Below are 12,680 nucleotides of genomic sequence, written 5' to 3'. Positions count from 1 at the left end.
TCTACTAACATAAAATTGTTCTCAAATGGTGGAACCAGCTACTTGTAACTCTTCATTTTAACCTCTTTCCCACTTCCACTTAGCTCCACAACTGTTTCACCCTCGCTGTGCTACCCCAGAGGGGAGCTGCAGACCAAAGTGTGATAGCATATACATTTTTACTGATGCAGAAAATATACAAGTGCCATGTACTACTAAGACACACACATTACTGAAAGTTACTTAAATAAATAGGGAAGTTCATGTCAGAGTTTATGGGTAACAAAAGAAGTAAAATATTCAAAGACATGGGCTATCTGCATGTGAAACTACAGAGTGCTCCATCAATGAGCTGAAGAATTCACTAACAATCTAGTAATATTTTGTGTGAACTTAGCTTTTTGTTGATGGAAAGGAGCAAAGCACCTAGATTCAGTTATACTAGACTCTTTAAGGAAGTGCTAGGTAAGACAAAATACATTGTTCCCCACTTTACAGTACAATTATGGCTGAAGCGCAGATGGTAAGGGGAAGAGGAGTTAAGCAATTGGTGTTTTGTTCTCTGCAAAGGTTACATCACTTCAAACTAACCTAACTCAAGCTAGCACCTTCTGAAAACACTGAAGTCTGAGCGAGCTGATGGGAAGTGGCACCTTTACAACACCCATCAGAGGTTTGATTTTAAACATCACGCAGATTAAGATTTGTGTGAGAATATTCCGATTTTGGGACAGTACAATTCATTAAGACTGTGAAGACTAGCCCAAATTTTCATTTGTTAAAATATTTCATTAAAAAACCCCTGCTATTTCCATGTCTTCCTAAGCAGCTTAAAAGAACTTTTCCAAAGTAGCCATTGTATAACCATATTTTGGGGTATTTTTCCTAAATTAATTCATTTTGCCTAGCAGCTGTATTTCGAGAGACTTGCAAATGCCTGCTCAACTACTGAATGAGGCAGCAGCCTTTTGAAGCACTGAGCTTTACATTCTCAAAGCAGTTGCTGTGAGAACCTGTGATCAGGTTCCTCCCAGGCTCACTGACACTTTCAGCAATACTTTCCCAGGAATTTCACCCTTAACATGCCACCAGTGGCCAGCAGCCCCACTACCTCCCTTCCCTGCACTGCTAGAACTACAGCACCTTAATATTTCCCCATGTTCCCCCCTCTTCCCGGGAGGAACACATACCTTGTGTGTGCAAGGACTGCTCTTCATCCGAGACAAAACCCTGTCGTATCTAGGTGCTAGTTTGTCAAAGTCCTGTCTAAAGATACACTCTAGCCATAAGTAGTGACTTACTTTATGAACAGATAAAAGTGAAACAATTCCTGATAAGCATTCACTATCAATAGAATGAGAGACAGTTACAAGAGGCAGAGACTTTCTGTTTACCACTCACATTTTGTCACGAGATAGCAAAACCAAACATTTTAATGAGTCTTTGAGCTGAAGCATTCACTTCTTTTAATCAAAATGCAGCAAGAAAAGGCATTCACAACTGTTGAATAAAAATGCAAGCGCATACATTGAAGTGCATTGATGTCTATAAGAGAAAAGACAGTGAAAGCATTTGTGAAGTTGAGGGGGAAAAAAAGGCATAATCTGAAATGAAATATGTGCAATTGTTGCACAAAACCAGGACAAACAGAACGGTCACTTAACTACAGGTGCAACATCACAGCCTACATGCAAAGATCATCTGTGCATGTACTCTGGTCAAAAGTGACTCCACACAAAAAGCCTGCTGGGATTTACTTGTTTAAACTGCAGAATAAGATCTACTGTGGAACTTCATTCTTGTTCATGGTGTAAAGCTAATCACTTCGGTTGTACTTCTGTGTGCCTGAAGGAACCCTCATCCTGTCTCTCTTCTGATTAAGAGAAACTTAATCGGAGACACCAGCTCGAGGGGAAACTCTCGATCTGCAGCAGAACTGCAAAATACCTTTAGTGAAAAGCCACCTGATCTCCAAATAAAAAGCCTGGAGCAGCAGCGATACCAGGACACTGTGCCGTGCTGCTCCTACGCCTTCTTGGCTGTTGCTTAGAATTCAGGCTGTTTCATAGCCTGTATTTAGTCAGCTTCAGCTCCCAAGCCCTGGACATTGTGGTCACATCATGCTAAAAGAAGTTTTCTCACTTCATGGGAAGTTTCTCCCACCTGCTTCCCATGCGAATGCTTTAGGCCACTATGTTTAAACAGGTATTATCCTATTAGTGCACCAGAGCTACTAAGTGAGCATTAAGTTGACACCTAGGCAACCTAAAGTATTGTTGCTTACAGCAGGTACATTTGCTTTGAAACTCCCCTTTAGCTTGGAAGGGGTAGGTTCTGCTGCTGTACAGACTGAGCTACACAGCCAGGACAACTTGCAAAAGAACATAGATTAAGGAGGGCATCGTGTCATAGATCCTGTGGTATTTCATCTAACCTCTTGTATTGGAATACTCTTTAGATAAGGCACATGTGATTGTGAATAAGGATACTGCATTCTTTGGTAAGAAGTGACAACTTCAGACAAAAATACTGGTTTAGTGGTGCTGAAATTCCATATATGTAGTTCCTGAGAGGCAAAAAGCTTCTAAAAAGGCTTTCTGTCCCAAACCTTGCTATCCGCCAGGTGTTGAAATTAGACATTGATTAAACCTTACATGTGGAATCACTTTCAAATCCATGTTCTAAACCAGCTTTTTAGTTCCTTGAAGAGCTCCACCACTGGATTATTCTTAAGCACATGCTACCACAACCCCGTCTCCTCTAGACTCGCTTTCCTCCGTATCCCAGCTTAAGGAAAAACCACCCAAACGGGCAGGTTTCTGTCTCCAGTGGAAACCTGGGCCAATGCTCACTGCCCACACGGGCTCCCGGGTCACAGCCAGCTCCGCCGGGCCGGGGTGACACCGCCAGCAGCTGGGGTACAGCTGCGCTGACAGCTGCCGCCCGCACCCGGCCCAGCCCAGCCCAGCCCAACACCCAGGGCACGTCCTGCGAGCTCACCCCAGCAGGGAGACTCCAGCAAAGGGTGGCACCGACAGGGCAGTGACCCCCACCTTCCCCTTCCTTACGCTAACTCTAATGGCGCTCGGACGGGCCAGCAGGTGAAACCCTGCCGGCAGCAGTCCGAGCGGGGAAGAGGTGCTCCGCCGCGGGCACCCCCCTCACACCCAGCGCCTGGAGCGGGTCATGCCGGCGGGGCTGGCCCCCGGGCACCCCTCCAGCGCTCGCTCACCTGCCGAGCTCCCTGCCGGGGCTGAGGCTGTACCGCTCCTGGAAGGGCTCGGTGCGGATGGGCGTGCGGATCTCCGTCAGGAAGCCGCCTCGCCGCCGGCCTCGGCCGGGAGCGGGCTGAGGTGGCGGCGGTGCCCGGTCATCGGGGGAGCGGCCGGGTGGCGGCTTCTCCTCGGGGCTCATGGCTTCTCCTGTAGCAGGCAGAGGATGGGGTCGCGCTCCCGCTCCGGTGCTCACTGCAGCGCCGGGGCTAAGGCCGGGGCTAGGGCCGGGCTCCCCTCAGGCTCCGCGGTGAGCCGCCAGCCGCTGCCGCTGCTCCGCGAGGTCGGCGGGCAGCACGCGCCGCGCCAAGGGGACGTGGCCAGGAGCGCGGCCCCGCCTCTTTAACGCCTCACCTTGGTGGAAGGGAGGGCAGCGAGGGGCGGGCGCCGCGCGGCGCTGGCAGGGACAGGAGGGTAGCGCCACCTGCCGGCGGCTGCTGGAAGAGAGCAGGGGGGGTCAGGGTTGAGGCAGGAGGAGGGACATGGCCGCGGTGTTGGGGTTAAGTGCTGATAAAGCCGAGGTGAGGATCCGAGCCCAGCCAGGCACGGACTTGCCTTCCTAGGATGCTTTTCTTCGGTCTGCCCGGCGCGGGAAGGCTCTCAGGTGTGCCCTGAGGGAGCACCCTGAGGGCTCCCGCGGAAGAGCAAAGCCTGAGGTAAAACCGGCAGAGCTGGTCATGGAGGGCACGTCCGAGTGGGGACACAGGGCTCGGCCCATCGTGGGGACACTGGGATGCGGGGCTGAAGGAAGGTGAGGACAAAAGGGGCAGCAGCAACTTGGAAAGGGAGAAATAAACCTGAGCCCTGACTGAAACCTTGGCCTCTGCGGTGGCTAAGGCACAAGCTTCAATTAAGCCTTTCCCAGAGCTGGGGCATGATTAGCTCCTCTCCTCCACACATACCTGAGCTTAAATGCTCCCTATGAGGTGTGCAGGAACTGCCTCCAGTCATCCGTCTGTGGGACGGTGGAAATTGTCTCATGGATTCCACATAGCATAGCTGGAAGAGGCTTGATAAATGCCGGCACTGCGTGTGCATCACGAGCCCGCTGCCGTCCAGCTTCCCTAACGCACGTGCCAAAGGGACCAGCTCCTGACTGGCAATCGCTTATCAAGGCAGTGCTGCAGTGTTTGTCTCCATTGAGGGCACAGAATCTCTTTGGCAACATCCAGAGCACGGAGAAGAGAATAATGAGGAAACAGGGCAACATACAGGAAAGGATTCAGCCCAAGCCCCGATCAGGGATGGGAGTGCAATTGCTGATAAGGCATCTTTCTGGAATTCCCTCCTTCTCTTAATGCCAAATCTGGTTTGCAGAAATAGTTTAGGAATAAATTCCAGGACCAGTACATAGAGTATGGAAAATTTGGGACTTACGGTATATCAGTGTGCTTTCCACTCAGAGCATCACTTAAGTTGTAACAGGGCCAGACTGTTACTGAACAATAAAATGGGGGTTAAACGGGGGCTAAGAAATTGTTACATCTGAAAGTACATCAGAGGTGTTTACTACAGAGAAAAGGTTATTGCCTGGTAGAGCACATCTTGAAAGCATGTTAACCCTAAACGAAGATCGCGGATGCTCAGTTCTTGTGGTAGTTCCTACTTCTTCACTTTCACAATGACGTTTTCCTAAGGGAGGGAGCCTGCAAAAAAACTAACAAGAAGGAGTGCAGCTACTGATTCTGGAATATGAACACACCTTCATAATGCTTTGGGAATACTTCAAAATACTTTGGGATATTTAAGGTTCTCTGGACATATTTTAAAATAAATCATGACTTTTAGATTCTTAAATGCCTTTAAAAATCTTGCAGTTGGTTCTGTTGGGCTTACATTTTTTCCCCATGTATGATTATTTTATTCAGATAAATTTAAAATATATTTGTATCTACCTTACAGTGAGTTTTGAGTTTATTCCCATCTGGAATATAGTTCCAGAAGTACTTTTATTCCATATAGTATGGACTAATAGTCTGGAAGTACTTTTATTCCATATAGTATAAAAGTTCATCAATTCTCCTTCCATAGGGAGTACCAAAGACATGAGCAGTCTCTTAAAAGAACAGGAAGGAGGATTTGTTGCATTCTTATAAAGAATTACCCACAAAAGAGGAAGAAAATGTCAAAAAGATAAATTGTGCTTTACTGTCTTGAAAACTGACCCAAAATAAAATCTTTCCCCACTTTTACTATGCACTAGCCATAGAACAGCCTATGCTTTGCCTTTTGCCAGAGTATGATGGAGCCGATATATGCTGTACTACATTTTCCCTCTAGAAAGGATAAACACAAGCTTTATGACTCACTGTAGTACCACCTGTGCACTAAACCAGCAGTGATGTTAATTGTAAATACTGCAGCTTAAGCCTGTATGTGCTATCCACACGGAGAAACTTGTGAATATGAAACATGCGGATATGAACAATGCTTGATTTATTCAGAGATAAGCTAACAGGCACATCTAGGCTGGTTACTCTCATGTCTTACCTACCGATAAAGTATATGATTTTCTTTCTGTTGTTTGGATATTTGGCTTCAATCACTGAAATATTAATAGCTGTTATATGCTCAATTGCACTCAGATGGTACAACAAACATTGATTTCTTCTTGTACAGATAACATTAACTCTTATCTGTTTTTTGCTTTTCTTCCAGGAGCTTCCAAGGAATTCATTCTCATGAGCTGTGTTCGGCCTGGAAGCTGAAAAACAGGAGGTGAGGTCGAAGACACCACCACAGGGATTCTGTTTAAAAGAATGTCCTTTTCAGTTTATGTCTGCGTGCACTGGAGTGAAAGAGCAATTTCGATTCTGCCCTGAAGGGGCAGATCAAATGTGGGGACATGAGCTTTGCTCAGTTATACCAGTCTGACTCTAGCTTGATCTTCATGGGACATTCCTCTTCCCAGTATGAATATATTCCAGCAACTTGTACATGAGTTACCCCAAAACAATAATAATTGTCATCATGGTCTATTTATAACAGAAACATGAAATCTAACCATCCATCCAGCACACATAAGATTGTTTTTCAGGTGCTAAATTCATCGTTTCAACTTCCATAATGATAGAAACCCATGATCTTCTGTGTCTGGAATTTCTGCAGGCTGCTTAAATTCCAGATGAAGTTAGTTATTTGGGTACCTATTTCCTGATGTGATTGTTTTATATATGAGGCAGCAGAAAGAGTATACATTCCTCACCTGTCATCATGTAAAAGCACTTACACAAGAGCTCTGAGTACCCAACACCACCACTGCAAAACACTTCTGTACCAACTGAGGATTTTACCAGCTGCAACAAAAAAGCATTCCTAGTCTTCACTTTCTAATTTAAGGAAGGAAAGCACAGCTCCACTAAGTGGCAGCACTAGGCACCATTATTGCCAGCTTCACTGAATTATCTGTATATTTGTGAGAGATTTAATATAAACTACTACTTAGATTGCAACAATATGTATGCCTCTTATTATTTTGCTCATAGGGTTTGATTTCAGCATTCCAAGGACAGATGTACTCGGAGAACCTAAGAGTAACCTTACAAAATACTTTCCCAGGTTCATATTGTGCAGAGATTTCCACTTATGAACTTTACATACAATAACATTAATTTACCAGTTGAAAAACACATCATATGGGTCCTCAGAAGTTATACTGGATGGTCCTCAGAGCAATTTCGCAGCTTTTCTTCAGTGCCAAAGCAGTTCCAGACACGGATTCATCTTACCCAAATTAGGCAGACCATCTCTTACAAAATCCAGGCTGCTTTACTATTCACCTTATGTCTGTGTCCAGAGCATAAAGATAACCTGTTTCAGTTTGTGCATTAGGATGACTAAAATATATAGCTGAAGCACAATTATAATGTCCAAAAGGCATATTGCGTGCTTTACATACCACAGTAGTAGGGGTTAACTGAGCTCCCACTTGTGTTAATCAGTGCATTTTAGATCACTAAAGCTGTCAACTAACATGCCTAAAGCAGGGAAGTTTATATTCAATGGCCAAAGATGCCAAAGCTGTCAATAAACATATCCTCACACATTGTAATTATAGTCTTATGAAGTAATCTGTATTACCAATTTCAGTCATTCTTAAAAGTCACCAGTGGGATTGAATACTAAGACATACCTAAGAGGTACTGAAGTCAAATCACAGCCTGTAACAAAGTTCCTAAGCAGATTCCAGTGCTGCCCCAGCTGCATTCCTGAAAAGCTGTTATCTAAAAACGATGACTCCATGTGGCACGCTGGTTAGGTGCCTATACTGCTTTGTCTACAGGCTGAAGCACACTAAATCCTGAAAACAGAAAAACAAGAGCATGCGCCACTTATTTTTGTACGCTGTTTTGATTCTGGAAGACCAGCATGAGGAAATCCCAGCCAACAATAGTTTCTTCAACTGCTATCTGTGGTCCATTTTGAAACTGACTAAACAGATTTTCAGTGCCCCACCACAGAGTGTTTAGAGCATTTTTTTTTTACTTACAACTGATTAATTTTGTAACTGGGAAAGAAGATAACCCAAACCAATCCTTTATTTTCATGCTGTGCAACTTAAAAGCTGAAGGTATGTCCCTAAACTGTATTACTCTTCGCAGAAAGAAAGGCAAAAGTGACCTTAATATTACTGTTGCTTAGCATTGGTGCAGAAAGCTTTTGCATGCGGCTCCACTATCTTCTTATGCCATAGGAGTTAACTAAATTAAATCCTACATGCCAGCAATTCAGGAAAAAAACATCATTGGTTGCAGTCTTTGTGTTCTTCAGTGACTGCTGTTCTATTCAATCTCAAAGAGCGCTGGGGGGATGAGCTTCATTTACACTAAAGTTAAAACAAATGTGTTTTACACCAAAGCCTAGTATAAATAAGAATCAAGTCTAGTGTTTCAGACAGGATAATCTATAACTTTTTTTCTTCAAAACTTATTTCCAAGAGGGTAGGAACTAAACAAACAAAGCCACACGCTCCTCTTTTGATATACCCATGAAAGGTTATTTTCAGGCAAAATTGATTTTGAAGGCTACTACAATTATATTTAAAAAAGAAATAAAAGAGTGTGGCTTTGCAGCTCAAGGAGGATTTATGATGAGAGGAGACACAGCAGATCCTTTGCGGCTTTGTTTTCCACTGTTCCCCAGCAATGTTCCCCAGCTATTGTCCAGCCTGGCCTCTTATAGAAGAATGAATGCCAAGCCACAAGTGCATTTATTGTCCATTGTAGCAAAGAACTATGACTTTCCTACCTCCGGGTGGGAAGAGATTATTATAGATTTGTAATGTCCTACGGGATTATGGAGTTTGGTTAGCATACCAAGACAGACATCTGATGTATGCATGGAGGCTTCAGGTGGACTGCTGCTGTGTTTTAACAGAAGTACAATAACGTATCATAGAACGGGTTCTGGTAAAAGCCACCTAAACTGACACCTTGAATGTACCCTGACCATCAGTACCTCATCTCTACTGATTTTTCCTCCCTTCATATGTGAAAGTGTCAAAGGAATGTAGTTTAGTATCACACATGCCCTTTCCTTCCACTTCCTCCTCACATACATGAACAATCACACAAAGAGGTTCAAGACCTGGATTTCACGAGCACGTGCTTGCCACCACAAACTTCCCTGATGCAGGAGAGCCAGGGGCTTGTGGAACGAAATGCAGTGCCAACTGCGGAAGGTCTCCTAAGAATTGTCATAGTCACAGTTTCTGATTGCTACTGATTTGTCTTATACAAGATATGCTTACCATTTTTGTTGGAGAGTCTTCCATGGGTTTATATTTTTCCTCATAGAAACTCTTCCTCCTCTAAAGCTTTCCCATCCTTGATATTGTTCTATGATCCCTCTTGAGGTGCTGTTTATGTAAGAAAACAGGTATGGTCAGCAAGGTGTGTGCTGACTGTGTATCTGAGGCGTGTTAATCTATCCTGGAATGTGCTAATGAAACATGCCTGAGATATTACAGTGACGAGCAGTAAAGAAATGGGTGTGACATACTGAGAATGCCAGAGCATCTTACTATTTATTTGCTGTCAACACTTAATGCAGACCCAGCATATGCTATTAAGAAATCATCTTTGCACTTGCATTTCATACCTATAATGCAGTAATTATACCTAGAGGGGAGGAATGTGTAAGGAGCATATACATCTCTTTTGTCTCTCTGTTCAGACATTTTCTACGGCAAGGAATAAGCTCACATGCTTTCAATGCAGGGCTGCTCTTAGGCTAGTTTAGGAGAGCATGGGGGCTTTGGTTACGCACACTTACGTGGAGAACCTCAAGTTTTAAGCATGTACAAAATTGAACAAAAGCAATGGAAGGACCTCAATGCAGCGGTCAGAAAGGGGAAGAACCTAGAAGAACAACTACTTACATCAGTGGACTTTCACATCCACTCTGGTAAAATACATCCTCTACAAAGTAAGTTATTTACAATAGACAGTCCACACAATGCCATAACAAAGTGATTTTATTGACATTCCTCTATAATGATATGGTTGAATAGAAAGCACAGCCTGAGTATCATGTGACATTTTTCTGTCAATAGAAGCAAAATCAGTCCAATAATGAGGACCTTTCCTGCCATTGACTTTATGTAGTCTTTAACAAAAACCGTAACAGACATCTCTGTTAGATAAATCGGAAGCTGCAGGGAATTTGGCTAATGGTAACATTATTTACTATACCTAGTATCTACTATCTACAGGCATCTGTTTTTCTACTAGAACAAAGGGACTACATGACTCACTAGAGAGAAAGGAACAATCCAATCTTTTGGACCTTGTGATAACTGGAAATCCTCTCCCAGATTTAGTATACTGCAATAATTTTTGTTTTCTTTTAATAATGAACACTGAGGTACAGCAAGAATAATAATCAAAAAGCACCGCATTTTGTCATAGAAAGATCTGTTGGTCTGCATTGGACTGAAAGTGTTTAATCTTGACTGGGAAGCTCTATTAATATTACTATGGAGACAGGGCAAATTATTATTGCGACAGAAATGAAACAAATCTCCAGTCAAATTCATCCTTCTGGAATTCCACAGACTGTCACAGGATTAACAATGAAGGATGAGTTTAACTCATCCTCTGTGCATGTATATTTTAGCCTATTTCTTATTCGGTTTTCATGTCCAAATTCAGTATCCTATTGTTTTCAACTACAGGTATGTCAACTATTTGTTACAGTGAAACTAGAACAATAAAACACAAATCCAACCAACACCCCCCTTCCCACAGGCTGTCTCTCAGACTAGACTACGAACTCAAACCTTAGCTACAGTTCACGGGCACTTGAGCAATCTGGGTGAAAAAAGTCCTCTGTGACAGACCTGTACAAAACGCATGATTTCTGTTAGATGTACTTTGGACCCCTCACTTCTTGCCTTGTGATAGCCACGGATGTCCCTGGAACATAAAAGTCAAGTTCTGAATATGTGCAGCTATGTGATTGAAACTGAATGCTCACATAACATACTACAGACTGAAGTGACAGCATCTGTGAGGTTTAGACCTGACACAATTAACAGTAAGGTTCAGTTTGTTGTACTGGATCAAATCCTGCATAGCTTATGTGGTTGAACAGTCAGGGAGACTACATCAAGGTGGAAGAGCTACCAGTGATTTAAAATGCCTGTTTTCATTCTCATACCTTCAGCCTAATGCTAGTACGGCAACAGGATTTCATGCAGAAAAATATCCCTTTCCCTCCCTCTACCCTTAATGGCATCACAACAGTCACCTTGAGAAACATACGGACCCTCTGAAACCAAGTGTACAAATTACCAATATTCATTCTTCCTATCAAAAACTGAAACCCACAAAAGCTGTCAGTTTGCCTATTCCATTTTTCACTTGCATTTTAAAATCTACTGCTGTTGATGTCATTTCTTAATATAGCCCCCACCATGTTCCAAGGGAACTGAGCTGAACAGGTTATTTTACTGTAAATCTGCCCTATGGGGTATCTTCCAGACTTTCCTGTGGGAAAACAATGAAACAAGAAATTCTGTAATTAACAGTCAGTGTTTTACAAACGAAAACGCAGACCTGGGGAGGGCACAGATGACTAAATGAGTAACAGCATCTGAATTGAAACCTGAACAAGGAAGGGTATATGCCTTGCATATGTGTAACGACAAAGCCAGTTAATTGAGTAATGGGGAGGTTAAATAGCAGGTCAAGGGAGAAAGGGCTCCTCCCTCTCTCCTGTTAGCACCATTCGCTGCCTCGCATTAACACTGCAGTGCCACCTGGATGCATGGCTTCCCTTCACTCCAGACTGAGGCCTGATTCTGACCATGATATGATGAAATGAATGGAGAAAAACAGTGTGGAGCATCGATAAGGATATCCTAGAGATGATGTCAGTGTTTGTAAATCTACTGGGATAGGGCATCTGGGGAAAAGAGGGGAATGGACTGGAATGGTAAAATGCAAGAAAAGCTGGGTATGGCATTTTCTCTCCTGTAAAAAATTAAAACAATCAACTGTCTTCCTCTATTCCTGGCTTTAGATCCCAAAAAACTTACAAGGAAATCTGCATGACCTTGTCACTTTGATGTCACCACAGTCACCTAAGAAAGTAACCTTTAAAAAATACTCAGCTGTGTGCTAGAAAGACAGCTTGGACCAAGGATTTTGATGGGAAGCAGCTAGCTGTGCTGTATGCTTCCCAGAGCAGGAACACATGAAGTGCTTGAGATGGTATCTGCCAGACACCATGGAGATGTGTAACACCTAATCCAGCTGAGTGTGTGGCGAGTGCCAGAATATGTGAAGAAGAATTTCAGGAGAAAGCTTTCCTTGTTTCAATCAGTGGGGTTTGATGCTGTCTCTGAGATACAAACATCTTTTATTATGCTACAAAAAATAGTTTCCCTTTTCTCTTAATAAAATATAGCTTTTCAAGACTTAAAAAATTTCACTATACACTGTGTAAAGATTGGAGATTTTTTTTTATCTTTTTTGCTATGTTACTGAGACAGCTCCTGATGCACGATTTGCCTAGGCCAAACATGGACCAAGCAGTTGGACACTTCTCTTTTCCTCTGTTTTTGGAAGACATCCAACTTTTGACATAGTGCAGGTGACTTTATAACATCACCAGGCAAGAAAATAAGAACCATACAGGAATTGCTGGATTTTGGGGCCCAGCGGTGAAGAGGCAGAAATGACATACACTGGAAGATTTGGCTGTTCACTCTCTCCTGGTGTGACTTGCTCTGATGTTAACTCTTGTGCACATGACAACGGCTCTTCAGAAAGAAGTGAAGATTTCCATCTCTGCTGTGCAGTGGGGGTGGTCATGTGGAACAGACGCCTGAGAGCTCGTGTGTGGAAATCATGAGCATCATTTTCAGTGTCTGGTACCATGATGCTGGCCCGTAGCGGCAGCCTCTGTACACAACTGGAATATGAC

General features: G+C 43.4%; 1 protein-coding gene and 1 long non-coding RNA gene across 2 annotated transcripts in view; one reads left to right on the top strand and one right to left on the bottom strand.

Annotated features, from left to right (window-relative positions):
• Positions 1–3,491, bottom strand: part of STK17A (serine/threonine kinase 17a) — a 28,291-nt gene extending 24,800 nt beyond the window's left edge. Inside the window, exon 1 of the mRNA XM_061374949.1 lies at positions 3,212–3,491. Coding sequence (XP_061230933.1) covers positions 3,212–3,393 — 182 coding nt within the window. The 5' untranslated portion in view covers positions 3,394–3,491. The remainder of the gene's footprint in view (positions 1–3,211) is intronic.
• Positions 3,492–3,836: 345 nt separating this feature from the next.
• LOC133223864 (uncharacterized) overlaps positions 3,837–12,680 on the top strand; it is a 34,358-nt gene continuing 25,514 nt past the window's right edge. Inside the window, exon 1 of the long non-coding RNA XR_009728712.1 lies at positions 3,837–4,002. This is a non-coding gene — a long non-coding RNA (uncharacterized LOC133223864). The remainder of the gene's footprint in view (positions 4,003–12,680) is intronic.

The sequence above is a fragment of the Neopsephotus bourkii genome, unplaced genomic scaffold, assembly GCF_033783945.1.
Source record: "Neopsephotus bourkii isolate Nb327-2 ecotype Australia unplaced genomic scaffold, CSIRO-AGI_Nbou_v1 NB_1655, whole genome shotgun sequence".
Classification (NCBI taxonomy): domain Eukaryota; kingdom Metazoa; phylum Chordata; class Aves; order Psittaciformes; family Psittacidae; genus Neopsephotus; species Neopsephotus bourkii.
This window is presented reverse-complemented; position numbering and strand designations above follow the sequence as displayed.